Source organism: Aricia agestis, chromosome 4 (genome assembly GCF_905147365.1).
Source record: "Aricia agestis chromosome 4, ilAriAges1.1, whole genome shotgun sequence".
Classification (NCBI taxonomy): Eukaryota; Metazoa; Arthropoda; class Insecta; order Lepidoptera; family Lycaenidae; genus Aricia; species Aricia agestis.
Window position 1 is genome coordinate 4,402,496 of NC_056409.1, and position 15,358 is coordinate 4,417,853.

The 15,358-nt window shown below is 36.6% G+C and overlaps 2 protein-coding genes across 3 annotated transcripts; one reads left to right on the forward strand and one right to left on the reverse strand.

Moving 5' to 3' along the window:
• The first annotated feature begins 937 nt into the window (after nt 1-937).
• Nucleotides 938-8,082, forward strand: LOC121726467 (CAPA peptides-like). Its single transcript, XM_042113857.1, has 4 exons — nt 938-1,007; nt 5,780-5,890; nt 6,317-6,487; nt 7,569-8,082. Exons 1-4 carry the CDS (start codon nt 941-943, stop codon nt 7,664-7,666), a joined length of 447 nt encoding a protein of 148 aa, XP_041969791.1. The 5' UTR covers nt 938-940; the 3' UTR covers nt 7,667-8,082.
• Nucleotides 8,083-10,510: 2,428 nt separating this feature from the next.
• On the reverse strand, nt 10,511-15,075 carry LOC121726468. 2 transcript variants are annotated; one of them, XM_042113858.1, is made up of 3 exons: nt 14,755-15,075; nt 11,784-11,954; nt 10,511-11,091 (listed from the first exon to the last, which is right to left on the reverse strand). In XM_042113858.1, the coding sequence occupies exons 1-3, from the start codon at nt 14,813-14,815 to the stop codon at nt 10,886-10,888; spliced, it is 438 nt and encodes a 145-aa protein (XP_041969792.1). In that variant the 5' UTR covers nt 14,816-15,075; the 3' UTR covers nt 10,511-10,885. The 2 variants fall into 2 exon arrangements, 1 of the variants encoding a protein (XP_041969792.1); XR_006035538.1 differs by lacking the exons at nt 11,784-11,954; nt 14,755-15,075 and adding an exon at nt 11,552-11,770 and having other exon boundaries at nt 10,962-11,091.
• Between the last annotated feature and the right edge of the window lie 283 nt (nt 15,076-15,358).

Genomic DNA, 15,358 nt, shown 5'->3' on the forward strand with positions numbered 1-15,358 from the left:
AATGAGATTAAACCACGTAGGTTTTTGGAACGAAGTTCCATATCGCGCGTTCGGCGTAAAGGGGGCTAGACAGAATGATATTTGACCTCGACCCTTTTTTATTAGTACCTGCATGGAAGAGGCAGAGGGCGTTGATAGTATTCCTGTGTATACAAAGATATTCCAGTTCACTTTCACGTCTATCACAACCGAGTGCAATGGCAAAACCAAATGATTATCCATCCAACGCATCGTCTTTTTTGTTGGACAATCAGCAGTATATCCCAAAGTCTAAGTGAACTTCCAGCAAACTTCTTCCGCGGGAATCGAACCCACGACCATAGATTGATGGCCAAGCTCTAATGCTTTAGTTAGTATATAAAAGGAAGTCGCTTCATATTTTAATAATAATAATATAATAATATTTATGGACCTAATGGACTTGTGTTACAGGTTACCAGACAACGGAAATATATTTAATACTTTTATACCTTACATATAATTATATTTAAGATACTTATTTGTTGACACACATTATTTAATAAACATCCATGACCTAGGAACTTTGAAAACTTTTTGTTCCGTTGGCGGGATTTGAACCCACGACTCCCGGCTTGAGCTACACCCACTGAGCCAGGTCGTCAAAACTTTCGTTTACTTAACGCGAATAGTTTTTTTAGTTTAAGCCTTATTGCTATAAAAGTAATCAATAGTAATCATGATTGTACTAAGAAGGCTGTTCAATGAGCCACTTGTTACACTTGATATGGCTAATAGTCAGCCTTTAGGTTACACCAAGAATGACAAGGCTGCTTAACTTATGACCAATCTGGTAGTCTAGGAGCATTATAGCATGCTATACTGCTATTACATGTCCGAGTTAAATAGCTTGTGGAGTAAATGTGAACCTAAAATGCAATGGTAATCACCTAATAATCAAGACATTTCTTTCCCAGACACTATGCAGTTTGTGGCTAAGATCTCGCTGTCCCTGTTCCTGCTGACTTCCGCCGTCACCAGCTCCTACTGTAAGTACTTAGTAACTTGTCTCATGGCTTAGACCATACAACTGTTGTATGGTCGAAGCCACGACACAAGTCACCCATACATGGGCGTACCGAGAGGGGGCGGGGGGTGGGGGGCAGCTGCCCCCCCCTGGATCATGTTGAAGAAAACAAATTTTTTCTATTTGTTTGCAATACAATATTTTAACAACTAAAAATTATTAATTTTTTATTCTTTATAAACACCTAGCTTATGAAAAATCTGATTTGCCCTCCCCTGGCCCAGAACCTGGGTAATTTCCCCCCCCCCCCCCTGGCACCAGAACCTGGGTAATTTCCCCCCCCCCCCCCCCCTGGCCCAGAACCTGGGTACGCCCATGCATTTCATGTTGAAGTCTGTTATTCATTTCGTAGTTAGGTCCAAAGCAAAGCAGTAGCTAGGTACAATTTTGTCTTCGAAATGTCAAGATAGAAATAAAAACGAAAATAATAAAAACTAGTTACCTATTTCATAATATATTATATCTTATCATGTATCTTTTGTATCCTTTGTATTATGAAATGATGACGGCTAATGGTACACGGTAAAGTTTCTAGTCAGGGAGCCCTAGAACAAGGTTTAGGGTTTAAAACTCGGTTGACTACTGTACCCTAAAACGGAACCCTAACGAGCTGATTTTTTGTATATTGGTAGGTTAATAGTTATATAATTTAAGAGTAACCTTGTCCTACAAATAAAACAATCCATATTTTATGACCATCAAGTCAAAGTATGAAATCCTTTCTATCTCTGTTAGCTACCACTTTCGAGATTTTTCGAAAATAAAAATGTTGTTCGTCTTATTAAAATGTAGCTACTTACAAAAAATTAGCTTGTTAGTAATCACAAAAAATGTTGTTCTAGGGCTATTCTATAAGCTTATATTATGTTGTACCATCAGTCTTTGTTAATTTATTTTGTACTTTTTATTAATAAATAAAATAAATGTACGTCAGTATTCATTATGGTAATTATAATATTTACGATATAACGTTAGTTAAGTAATAATTAGTATATCGTAATATCTACTTTATTACTTAACTGCGTATCGCAAAAATATATTTTGTACGCGTTATACTTATGTTCACTAATCACGTTTCTTAAATTATGACGTAAAGTAACTTTTCCCACGTGACTTTTAAAAGAAAATTCTATTAATATAAAGTAAATATCGTTACCTCAAAGTGGTCCTACTCTCAACGTGGATTATTTAAATTCACAATTTCAACTGTACGTCGCCTCTGCTACTCAATTATGAACCTCCGTCAAAGAAACTACATATACTTCTGTATATATAAAACTTAAAGGTGACTGACTGACATGGTGATCTATCAACGCACAGCCCAAACCACTGGACGGATCGGGCTGAAATTTTGCACGCAGGTAGATGTTATGACGTAGGCATCCGCTAAGAAAGGATTTTGATAAATTCCAACCCCAAGGGGTTAAAATAGGGGATGAAAGTTTGTATATATTAATACTTCTTAATTCGAGCGAAGCCGCGGGCGAAAGCTCGTTACTTATAATAACCATTACTTTATTTCAAATACTAAAATAGCTAATATTGTGCTAAAAATTCTGAGTATTCGAAAGAAAATAAAATATTATTAATAAAATATAATAAAACTTATATAGCTGATACAGAATATTTGAATGCCATATCAGGAAAAACATATTCATTATTTTTGCATCGCAATATCTGATATTGTTAACAAACTTCTCCGAAACGGCTGTTCTGATGTGCTTATCGAGTAGGTCTGAAAATGTGTCCATAACTGAACTAATATAATAACAATTTCTACCGGGTCAGAAAGTGTATTTATAAAACATCTGTCGAAATAATTACAATACCGCCAAAGTATTTCAAAGAAACAGTAATCAACTCCTAAAAATAAAATTACGAAACCAAAATTTAATCAAAACAAAATGTAACCAGAGTACTTGGGCCTAGTTCGTTGTGTTATATTTCATCTAATTGATATTTTATTGGAAATCGTAGAAACTTGTGAAGAAATTATTGTCAACACCTTCACAAGTCAAGTTAATCATTAATTAAATAGGAAATGTTTAAAGTTCGATCCCTGAAGGGTTTCGAGATAATTAAAGTTAATTTTGTATTTGATACCTTACGACAGGCGCGGTAAAAATTTTAAAATGGTGTTCAAATTACCGTATAATTAAGTTATGTTAGAGTTCCATAATACAATGGTGTGAACCATAACACTTGTCACGAAATTTCATAATATATACATTCGTAAATTAAGATTAATACTGCGAAGCCTACGAATAATAAAAACTTAATAATAAATAGTTTTTATTATTCGTAGTGCGAAGCGGATATTAAGTACCTATTTTTTTAACGTTCTTTGTGTCAAAAGTTATTTCAATCTCAGATGTCGGCTATAATTAAATAGTTATTTATAACTTTTGGTAACTTAACTACTGTACTTATAGTTTTATTAGTTAGATTGCCTAATGTTATTAAAATAGTTAAATAATTGTATACATTTTTAACTTAATAAAATTAGCAGTATTATTCTTAGTTATTCATATTTTTGTTATGTGAAGTTAAGTAGAATATTGTAAATGTTAAAAAAATGTTTAATAATGTGTATTTCCTCGTTACAAGCATCCGTGAACAGCCTGAAGATTTTTTAAATAAATATCAAGAGAAATAAAGCAATATTATAATGAAATTGCTGAAAATGTTTACTTTCACGTTGATGATACTTATTATGTTGGGTTTTTTATCTGTAGTTATTAATTTTGATAAAAAGTAAGTATTAAAGGCAACGTTAGGTTTGTAGTAGATCATTAGTATTACAAACTAATGGTAATAATCTCACACGCCATATAGGATAGCGGCGGCCGATTTCATTTTAGGCAGAAGTAGTGCCCAAATGTGTGCGCAGTATACAGTAACACTCTGTGCTTCTTTACCTTATAACCCAGTTAGTCGGATAATCCACCATGGTCCATGACTGTTGAAAACCGTGGAAATAGTGGGAGACATTATGTAATCAGCCTGCATTGTCCCAACTAAACAATTGCGTTCCTACGCGGGAATTGAACCCAACACTCCTACTCGTAATCCAAGACAGATAGACCAACATAATATAAACGACTAGATGACGCCCGCAACTCCGTTGCGCCAAAATTAGTTTATCGCGCGAGAACCGTACATTTTTCCGGGATAAAAAGTATACCTTGTCCCTTCCCGGGACTCAAAGTATCCCCATACCAGTCTATCTCCATATCAGTCAAAGTATCTTCATTTCAGCAGGTAACAGACAGACAGACAGACCCAGTTTCACATGTATAATGTTAGTATGGACGAATCCAGCGGTGAAATATTGAGAATTCAAGATAATATTAGGGTAAGCTTTGATTCGCTCCCCTGGCACAGAGGTCTGAGCCGGACGGTATCGCTTATTCGACCATATCAATGCTCGGAGGAGCCACAATTATATATTTACAAAGGTTTTCAACATCCAAATATAGCTCCTCTGGGGAATACCGCCAATGTTTTTTTTTAAATTTCGAATTTGTTACGAGTGAAGAGAAAATTCTAATTCTAAATCTAAAGTCAAATATTATATATTTTCGCATACTAATAATTGTTTGCTCGGTATCAATAATGACCTACCTGTTGCCGTTATTGATATTGAAAATTGTAACACTTGAAATTTTCACCAAATCCTCAATTACAAGTGGGCTCCCAAACAAAAAACACATTTTTTGGCCTATTTTTGCTCTGTAACGGTACGGAACCCTTCATGGGCGAGTCCGACTTGCAATTGGCTTATTTTTATATTGTTTTCCTCAAGGGTTGATTCAAATACTTCTACACAGTCTCTCTTGCCGATAAAGTGTGTATTAAAAATTACTTTTATTTATTAAGACGAACTACCAAAAATGATTAAGGCGATACCTTATTTGGAACTGTAAACCCGGAGTGTATTCTTTGGCCTTTGATGACTCAACTCGATTTTACTATTACGTGTTTATACGACCCATTAAAGAATTATTACGAAATATATTTGATATTCCGAGCGGGACTCGTGATATTAGGAATTTTTACTAAATATGCATATTCTCATTTCATCCACGTATTACATTTAGCTTTATGTCAGTAACGGGGATGAGATACCCTATGACATTATCATTATTTCATAATATTACACTAAATCATATAGATCCATGATGTCATCACGTAGCGTAGAATTTTGTGGATATATACGATTATGAAGACGACGAGTAAACGCTTACCATTAGATCATCTACTTACATTTATCAACAACTAAGTTTTGCTCGCTCATCTCATTAGCATCAATGAGAAATGGAAATTGATTTACATATATACTGTGCTAGATGTATAGTGCAATCCGGAAGCCTTAGTGCCTTATCACACTGGCGATTAGCGAGCGATTTGAAAGCGACGCGACTGCGCAGTGCACACGCCGCGATTGCGCGGCGTGCACGTCGCGACAGCGCAGCGTCGTCGCGGCGTGGCGTGGATGCCATTTTGTACACTCGTCTACACAGATTATTATTATATATAGTAGACTCGTCTAGGGAGTGACGTCAGAATCCACTTTGCCGCTGAGTGTCCAAAACGCCGAAGGCAAGCTGCGTGCACGCCGCGCAATCGCGGCGTCATCGAGGCGTGTGCGCTGCGCAGTCGCGTCGCTTTCAAATCGCTCGCTAATCGGCAGTGTGATAAGGCCCATGTCTTATGGCTTATTGTATGTTTCAGTAAACAGCGTGAAGTTCCGACGCGACGGGATCGCCTATGTCAATCCGTACCCCAGGATCGGACGGTCGTCGGGCCAGACCTGGCTGGTGCCGATAAAAGGAGAGTTTACAGGTACTTATTTCATAGTAATGCCCAGCGATGTATGATGACGATTTTTAAAATGCTTTTAAATTCGCCAAGAAAGTGAGCTTTTTTAGTCTTGATGAGTTTTTTTAGTCTTGATGAGCTAACTCTAAAACGCAGTCGCCAGTAGTTCTATTCTTACCTTTATCTTAATACCCACCTTATAATTGAGTTTTAAAGTTTATTTTATATTTTTGACAACAAAGTTGGAAGTCAATAATATAAGGGTTTTAAAAAATATTATAACGCATAAGTGACTACCGTATTAAATGCATTAACTAAACACACTCAGACTCCCATTTTGCTGAGCCTCCATGGATTGTTATGCAATGACGACAACCCAAGTATCCCACATGCTTCTGTATTCTGTACCAGACAGCTACTATTTATTTATTTATTTACTGTTTGTTCTAGGTGAAGAGCTCTCGAAGCGGCTGATGCATGCGTTTCCCCGGATAGGACGGAGGAGCATGCCTCGGCAAGCGGACCTGGTCGACATGCTGCAGGAGACCAAGAGGGAGAGCAGTGAGGAGGGGATGTGGTTCGGGCCAAGGTTGGGCCGCAGCTTCAGAGGGGATGACGATGGTATGTTCTTAACCCAGGGTTAATGTGGTGGCTACGAAGTTGTATCGTGTATGCTCGGTCAGACCGAAGCCCATTGTCATAATTTCAGACGTTGTATCTGTCTCGCCCAAGTCTCACCCATAGACTTATTTATATACTGATGGTCTCACCGATCTTAGATTTTTTTTAAACTCTTTATTTATATAAAGGGCTTTTGCCATACATTTTTTTACGAAATAAGGGGCAAACGAGCAAACGGGTCACCTGATGGAAAGCAACTTCCCATGGAGACATCAGAAGAGCTGCAGGTGCGTTGCCGGCTTTTTAAGAGGGAATAGGGTAATAGGGTAGGGAAGGGTAAGTAAGGGAATAGGGTAGGCGATTGGGCCTCCGGCATACATGGCACGCAAGCACTATCTCAGAAACTTTCATAGCGCGATTTAGGATATTACTGTGCTGTTGGAACGGAGTTCCTTATTGCGCGTTCGGCGTAAAAGGGGCTAGACAGACCGATATTTGACCTTCATTTGACCTCGACACTTTTTTATTAGTACCTGCATGGTAGGGGCAGAGGGCGTCGATAGTATTCCTGTGCGTCAACTAGAGGGTTTTTTTTGAGAATAAACAGCAACGCGTTGTTAGTATTCCTGGGCGTCAATAGATGGCGTTTTTTAAATATTTTTTTGAGTGTATAATATGTATACAGGTTTTTGAACATAAGAAATAACTTCGTTCCATTCGATGTCCCTTAACCTGACACCTCTCAAGTTTTCCGTTACTTTAACAAGGACGTCAGTACTTGGCAAAACTCCTTAGTGGTTTAAGAACGGTTGCCTGGAAATATTTGACCAAATTACGGACAAATCAAGCCCTTTGATTTGCTAAATTTTCTAATTTAGAATAAGAAACTTTGTACTGAAAGAAGTTAGTTCAAGCTTGGTAGAAAATAAATGCCATTTGCCATAAAATATATGGTAATTCGATCCTACCAGCTACTGCCTTTTAACAAGAACTATATAATATTATAATCGGCAACCGGAAGGTAAAAAGTTAAAGTTATAATTATGATATGCTATTAATATTAAGTGTTTATTCTTTTTAGACACAGCACAGAACGATGTAGAAAGAAATGACCTTGGAGCAATGGAGGAACCAGAGAGAAGGAAGCGACAAATACCCCACACAGAGATAACTAACTAAACCTTACTTGTTGCCCCTTTACCCTATTTTATGTTACGTAATAAATATTTTTAAATATGTGTTATGTTTAATCGTTTCATTATTAAAATATATTCTATAATCTTATTGTATCATGTTAGCTACTAATACATTTAAAAGCAATTCCTGAATTTTTGTGATCATTTATGTCGCCAAAGAATTATTGTGCCAAGTTACTTATAATCTTCTTACATTGTTAAAGTATTTATTGTATCTATATAAGTATTACTAGGACTTCTAATAGAATTCTAGTACCTCGTTGGCTTTTATAATAACGATAATTTTGTAGGAATTGTCTTGGGCTGGGTGGATTCGGTTTAAACAAATCTACATCATGATTCCGACAATATTATCCTAGTATTAGTGATTGAAGTGAAATAAAGAAATGCAACGATTTCCTCTCGTCGTTTTCTTTATACCTTAAATAAAACTACAAAATTTAAATTACGATTAATATCAAACAACATTGTACATTTTCGGGAATACCATTTCGAAGTTTGATAGGAACGGACTGAATCGAACAAGAAACGAGACATTAATGTTGCATTAAAATAATATCTAGAATTGTTGTACGATGTACGTGTTTAAGACGTACTTAAGAGCGTTAAGTGGAGTGTGCAGTCACGTCTGAGGCTTCCGGAGAAAACCTGAAGAAGGTCAGGGCATGTCCGGAATACCATTTAGATTATTTGATCAGGAATATCGATCAGAGCTTCAGCTGATAGGAGTAAATTGTCATAACTACGTATTTAATTCACTTTTTTTATGAAATAAGGGGGCAAACGGGTCACCTGATGGAAAGCAACTTCCGTCGCCTATAGACACTCGCAGCATCAGAAGAGCTGCAGGTGCGTTGCCGGCCTTTTAAGAGGGAATAGGGGAGGGTAGGGAAGTAAATAGGGGATGGTAGGGAAGGAAAAAGGGTAGGGTATTGGGCCTCCGGTAAACTCACTCACTCAGCGAAACGCAGCGCAAGCGCTGTTTCACGCCGGCTTTCTAAGAGCCCGTGGTATTTCTCCAGTTGAGCCGGCCCATTCGTGCCGAAGCATGGCTCTCCCACGTCTATTTTTGACTATGTTGAAATTTTGAACACGTGAAATAATATTTTAATAGTAAACCTGCTTTAGTATGGTATCTATACAAAATTATGCAATAGGCATGATGACTATTTTTTTTTCTTATCGGCAATTAAAAGACACTTAAAAAATAGAAACATCGTTGAAAGAATGACTCTGATAGCTTAAAAATTCACCAAGATATGACAATTCAAATATCTCATAAAAAAGACCTGCCCGAAACGCTCCATACAAAGTGCTACGAAAGTATGACGTCAGTCTTTCGTAGTTTGTACGCACCGGGAGACAACTTTGTTCGACAGGTATATTAAATATTGCGTTTATGAAAGTGGTTTCATAACAAAAGTTGCTTATAATTGGATAAGTTATCGAACTGTATCCAAATATTAAGAAATTTAATTGAAAAATAATTCGACTTGAATATCCAACTTTGAAGGCGCATAACAAAAAAAAAAATACAAATGCTATCAAGCTGAAATTTTGGGAACACTTATTTTTTACCGTGATTTCTTTATTTTATTAACAAAATTTGCTAATCTTTGACCTTGTCATCATCCCTATTGTTTTCTCTCTCCTGAAAAGTTGTTATTTCTGACTTACGCGGTGTTAGAACTTAAAGGGCGAAATGTAAAGATGTTGAAGTAATTGTATCTATCATCAGTGCAACACACCTTTTATCAAAAATCGAAACTATTAAAACATTTACAAAGATTAATGTAGTACATAAACGCTTGGCAGACCTACGCTTTTAAATAAACTTTCAATATTTTTCTTGTTTTCAGCTGAAATATGTAATAAAAAGTATAGCTGGTTTTATGACGACCAGCTTGCTAAAAATATAATATGCGATTGACGTAAATCCTCTTTAGCAATATTTATTTAGGTATAAATAATTGAGATTATGTAATGCACCAAAATGGCACCAAATCACAGCACAGAATTACCTGTATTGTTTACAGACAGGGTGGAGTCACAATGAGAGCGGGACTTGTCTCAAACATACAATTTTATATATTCATGATATCATGCGACATGCGCTCCCTAATTATTTAGTTAGAGATAAACATATATGCAGCTAATTATTCTAATAGAACGTCAAGCTACTGGTTTGCTTTTTTCTTACGCTCATTCATTATCCTACAGTAACTTCATCAAAATTTACTAATATACAGGAGTATCCCATACAGGTGTTGACATTATTGACTAGATTTCCCAAGCCGCGTTTTACCGCGGCAAGGCTCAAAACCATCTTAATTTTTTAAACGTCAACAGTTTACTAATTTACCTTTTATATTACCGATTTTGAATAATATTTTGCGTGAAAATACGTTTAAAAGTTAAGCACCTGCTTAAAGTTACGTATGGTCCAAGTTTAAAAAGTTTTCAGTTTGAGTAATACGTTTTCCGCTCCGCTCCCCGCTCAAACTGGCGCCACCGCTGACCGCAACCGCAGTGCCACCGCGCGTCGTGTGCACGGGCCAGTAAAAGGGCTTTCCCCGACCGCTGTACTTCAGTTGTTGTACATTGTATCAACGTTTATTAGTACTATTGATCATCATTTCACTTTCTAAGGGCCAGGTAACACCGAAACATGATGTATAAAAGCAATTGGGAACTTTGGGCCAAGGCCGAAGGTGGTGTAACCAATACGAAACTTATACGTTTACTTGACATGCACTGCCATCGTCTTTGCACTTTTTATATGACGCTCTTTGATATTAAATTACATTAGTAGGTAAAAAACACTTATTTTTTAAATTTAAGTCCTAATTTATTCCAATAACTTTTAATTAAGAGTAAATACAGTTGGAGATAGATTCGCTACCTCTACAGCCTGAAGAGGCAGACTGCTTTTGTATCATCGACAGCGATGCAACAGGCGAAAATGTACTGTCAATAACTTGTCGCATTGCTGTCGCAAGATACATCACTTCTTCAACTGTTCATAAGGGCCTGTATTCATTTTGATTAGTGCGAGTGAAGGTGATTAGTGTTTAGGAGAAAGTAAAGGACTTGCATCAGTCGTTGTCCACACCTTTCACCTGATTAGTAACCACCTGCAATAATCACCTGCACTTATCACTAATCAAAATGAATACAGACCATTAACAACATTAACATAAACTTAACACCAAAAGTACATAACAACTGGTAACATAAGGTACAAGAGTCCAACATCAATCCTGTGGCTGCCGTTGCAGAGGTCCTGGAAGCACTGGCAGGTCGTGCCAAGGTGGTCGCTATTGTCGTCCTTATAGCACTCCTTGTGGTGTCGCACCCAGCCGCACCCACGCGTTACTCGCACTTCGCTGTCCTTGTGGGGGTGGAAGACTGGAAATATATATTTTATATTTTTAATTATTATTGGTCTAGAAACCCAGCTGTTGAGTCAAGTGAAAGGTAATAATATTTATTATTCATAAGTTAATTAAGATATAACACGGTCCAGACTGCGTTTTATTGCTCATTGCCTGGTAGAACTGATGGTAGTAAATCCATTCAAATTATTTAAACGTTAGATGGGCAGGGTCTCTCGCTAGTTATCGGTCATCTGAGCTGCTGGATAGAGTAAAAGCAAGGGTGTGGCGTGGCTCCGAAACCGCTGTGGCCCTTATGATACATTTGCTTCATTATGGGCGTATAGCGATTCGGTCGCTGCGCTCAAAGCCCGCGATAAAAGCTATGCAATAGCTTTAAAGAAGAAGTTGAGGGCGACGTTGCTGAGGATGGCGGTCTCGCAGTGGACCACGGGATGATGCGGCTGCGGATCTCGTCCTAGTACTATACTCACTGGTCTGCGTGATCTTCCGGCAGAAGAAGTTGAGGGCGACGTTGCTGGGGATGGCGGTATCGCAGTGCACCACGGGGATGTTGCGGCTGCGGATCTCGTCCTAGTACTATACTCACTGGTCTGCGTGATCTTCCGGCAGAAGAAGTTGAGGGCGACGTTGCTGAGGATGGCGGTATTGCAGTGGACCACGGGGATGATGCGGCTGCGGATCTCGTCCTCGTACTCTACTCACTGGTCTGCGTGATCTTCCGGCAGAAGAAGTTGAGGGCGACGTTGCTGGGGATGGCGGTCTCGCAGTGCACCACGGGGATGATGCGGCTGCGGATCTCGTCCTCGTATTCGTTCACGTCCAGGCACGCGGAATTGTTCGCGCTGTTGCAGTAGTAGCAGTGGATGCACGTGCCTAAGGAAAGCGGTGGTTCTTTAATGCCAAAATAAAATTTCACAATAAATAAAAAATTCATATTGCCAATTACTAAGCAAGTTATAATAATTATGGAACAAACACTTTTGGAATTATTGTCTTATATAAAACTTTAACTAAACAGTTGCGTTTTGATTGTGAAGATTCAAGTTACATTCGTAAATAATGCTCATTGTTCGTAAAGTACTGTCGATAAGGACTGAGAATAGTAGTTTCACTGGACCGAGTACATAATATTATAATAAAATTAAATTTATATTATGGATCATTATAAGTACCAGCAGACTAGAAATAGGTAAGTAAATATAAACTGGTTTTACTTAGCAAGTAAAAAATATTAGAAATTAAATAGAAAGACAAAGAAATATTCATAAAATATCGTCCCTACGAAAGACCTGCCTGTCCATCTAAATGTTAATCGTAAATAATTTACGTATTCTAGGTATATAGGATAATATTTAATACAGTGCATAAAGTTAATATACCTCGGTGTACCTAGGTCACTGATGTTCTACTTATACAGATATTATGTTACGTCCATACTATTTTCCGGCTTAAATCTCTTCCGAACAATTTTCAAATTCTAAATTGCAAACATTGACAAATTTGACAGATAAGTGAAACAAAAGATACGAAAAACCATTTACATAAAAGAGACAGTTCTATTTTTAAACGTCGAATCGTATCGCTGTTTCTTTCTTCGCCTGAGCTATGACGAAAATTCGATTTTTTCCAGGTTGTTCGAAAAAATGATTGAAAATGTAAATAATCGAGGTATTTATTGCAATCAAGACATGTGGTAAGAGATTCCATGTGTTTTGTTTACTTTCGAGTCATAATTGGAACATTTTCGAAACACGCACGACGTCATTTTCAATTTATTTAGGTAAGACAAGACGCGACACGTTCGTGACTGCGCTCGATGCAGACTAAACAACAGACGGCCCAATTGGACCGTATTTGAATCTTCACAACGCGCGCGGTAGTATCATATCTGCTTTGAGTTTTTCATCATTGACTTTACAGGTATATTAACTTTATGATACAGTGTGTGACAGTGTCATCAATGACAGTGTATCATACATACATACTATGGTAAATGACTAGTACATTGGACAGTACTAGTCATTGGACAGAGCATAAAAACACAATATTTATTAAGGTTGCTTTAAAATCTGCCTGTTTTTAAAGTAATAGAACGCCTGATTTTTAAGAAAAACAGGAAGTTTTAAAAGCAACCTTAATAAAATATATAGTGTTTTTGTGCTTTGTCCAATGACTTGACCTGTCCAATCACTAGTCATGTTCACCCTATATTATCTATACTTATATTATTATAAAGCGGAAGAGTTTGTTAGTTTGTTTGTTTGAATACACTAATCTCAGGAACTACTGGTCCGATTTAGAAAAGTCTTTCAGTGTTAGATAGCCCATTTATCGAGGAAGGCTATAGGCTATATTTTATTACGCTAATACTAATCGAAGCGAAGAAATAAAGGAAAGTGTGTAAAAACGGGAGGAAATTATTTGAAAGAGCTTATTTGAGTGCGCTAATTTCAGGAACTACTGCTCCGATTTGAAAAATTCTTTCAGCGTTAGATAGCCCATTTGTTGAGGAAGGCTATAGGCTATATTTTATTACGCTAATACTAATCGAAGCGAAGAAATAGAGGAAAGTGTGGTAAAAAGTGGGAAATTATTTGAAAGAGCTTATTTGAACGCGCTAATCTCAGAAACTACTGGTCCGATTTGAAAAATCTTTTAGTGTTAGATAGCTCATTTATCGATAAAGGTTATAGATTATATTTTATGACGCTAAGACTAGAAGCGAAGAAATAGAGGAAAATGTAGAAAAAAACGGAGGAAACTATTTAAAATTGCTTATTATCTTAAGAAATCTATACTATTATATATTATTATAAAGCGGAAGAGTTTGTTAGTTAGTTTGTTTGTTTGTTTGAACGCACTAATCTCAGGAACTACTGGTTCGATTTAGAAAAATCTTTCAGTGTTAGATAGCCCATTTATCGATAAAGGCTATAGATTATATTTTATCACGCTAAGACTAGAAGCGAAGAAATAGAGGAAAATATGGAAAAAACGGAGGAAACTATTTAAAATTGCTTATTATCTTAAGAAATCTTTACTATTATATATTATTAAAAAGCGGAAGAGTTTGTTAGTTAGTTTGTTTGTTTGTTTGAACGCACTAATCTCAGGAATTACTGGTCCGATTTAGAAACATCTTTTAGTGTTAGATAGCCCATTTATCGAGGAAGGTTATAGGCTATATTTTATCACGTTAATACTAATCGGAGCGAAGAAATAGAGGAAAGTGTGGAAAAAATGGAGGAAACTATTTAAAATTGCTTATTATCTTAAGAAACTACTGGAGCAATTTTTATGTTATTTGGCACACATGAAGAATAGACCACGTGAAAGGACATAAGTTTCTTTTTTTGCGGAAAAATGTACGGTTGAAAAAATGAAATGTGGCGGTTTTTAGGAAAAACCCTGCTGAAACTATTAACAAAGCAACAAGATTAAAAAGTTTTCTCAAGAATTTATTATATTAAACTCCAGCGGTGAAATAAAAAGTCGGTGATGCATTTTGCTAGTCGTGAGGTCTAGTGGGTTTGAGCGCAATGCAAAAGATAGCTATATACTGCGCACACACTTAGGCACTATAAAAATAACTCGTATGGCCGGACTGCAATGTAAAACCGGCTAAACAGCAATCATTACCAAAACAGAGTGAAATGTACAGTAAAATACTTACATTCGTATATTAAACAAAACACAACTAGTAAAGAGATAAAAGTTTTCGTCAATGACGCCATTTTGCCACAAAAAAAACACAATCTTAGAATTTAATAGCACTACACACTTTTCCGACACAGTATAAACTTCTTTAACAAAAAAATAGTATAAACTTCTTTAACAAAAAAATTAAACAATTTAATTTTTCTAAAGAAATTATGCAACGAAATCATTCATACGCGACCTACAAGTAGCCACTGAGTTAGAAGTAAACAAGACTTGTTTGACGTACGTGTACTGCGCTGGAGCCCTCTTGATACTTGATATTATTTAAATTAATCTAGTGTGGGTATATTCTTATGTCGATAAGAACGCAATATAACATTATTGTTATGAGTGTTGTTTTTATAATAATTATATAACGCAATGTTCTTTCACATTTTTAACATAATATAATGTTTTACGTGCATTTGCTGTCACAATAATAATATAAACTATGATTACTTATTGTCATAATATATGAAATATACTCGTATCAGTAGTAAAGTTATCAAGTGTGACCTATTGTGACACAGTTACGCGATCTCTATATCAATACTAAAACTACTTGCTACGCTTGTATC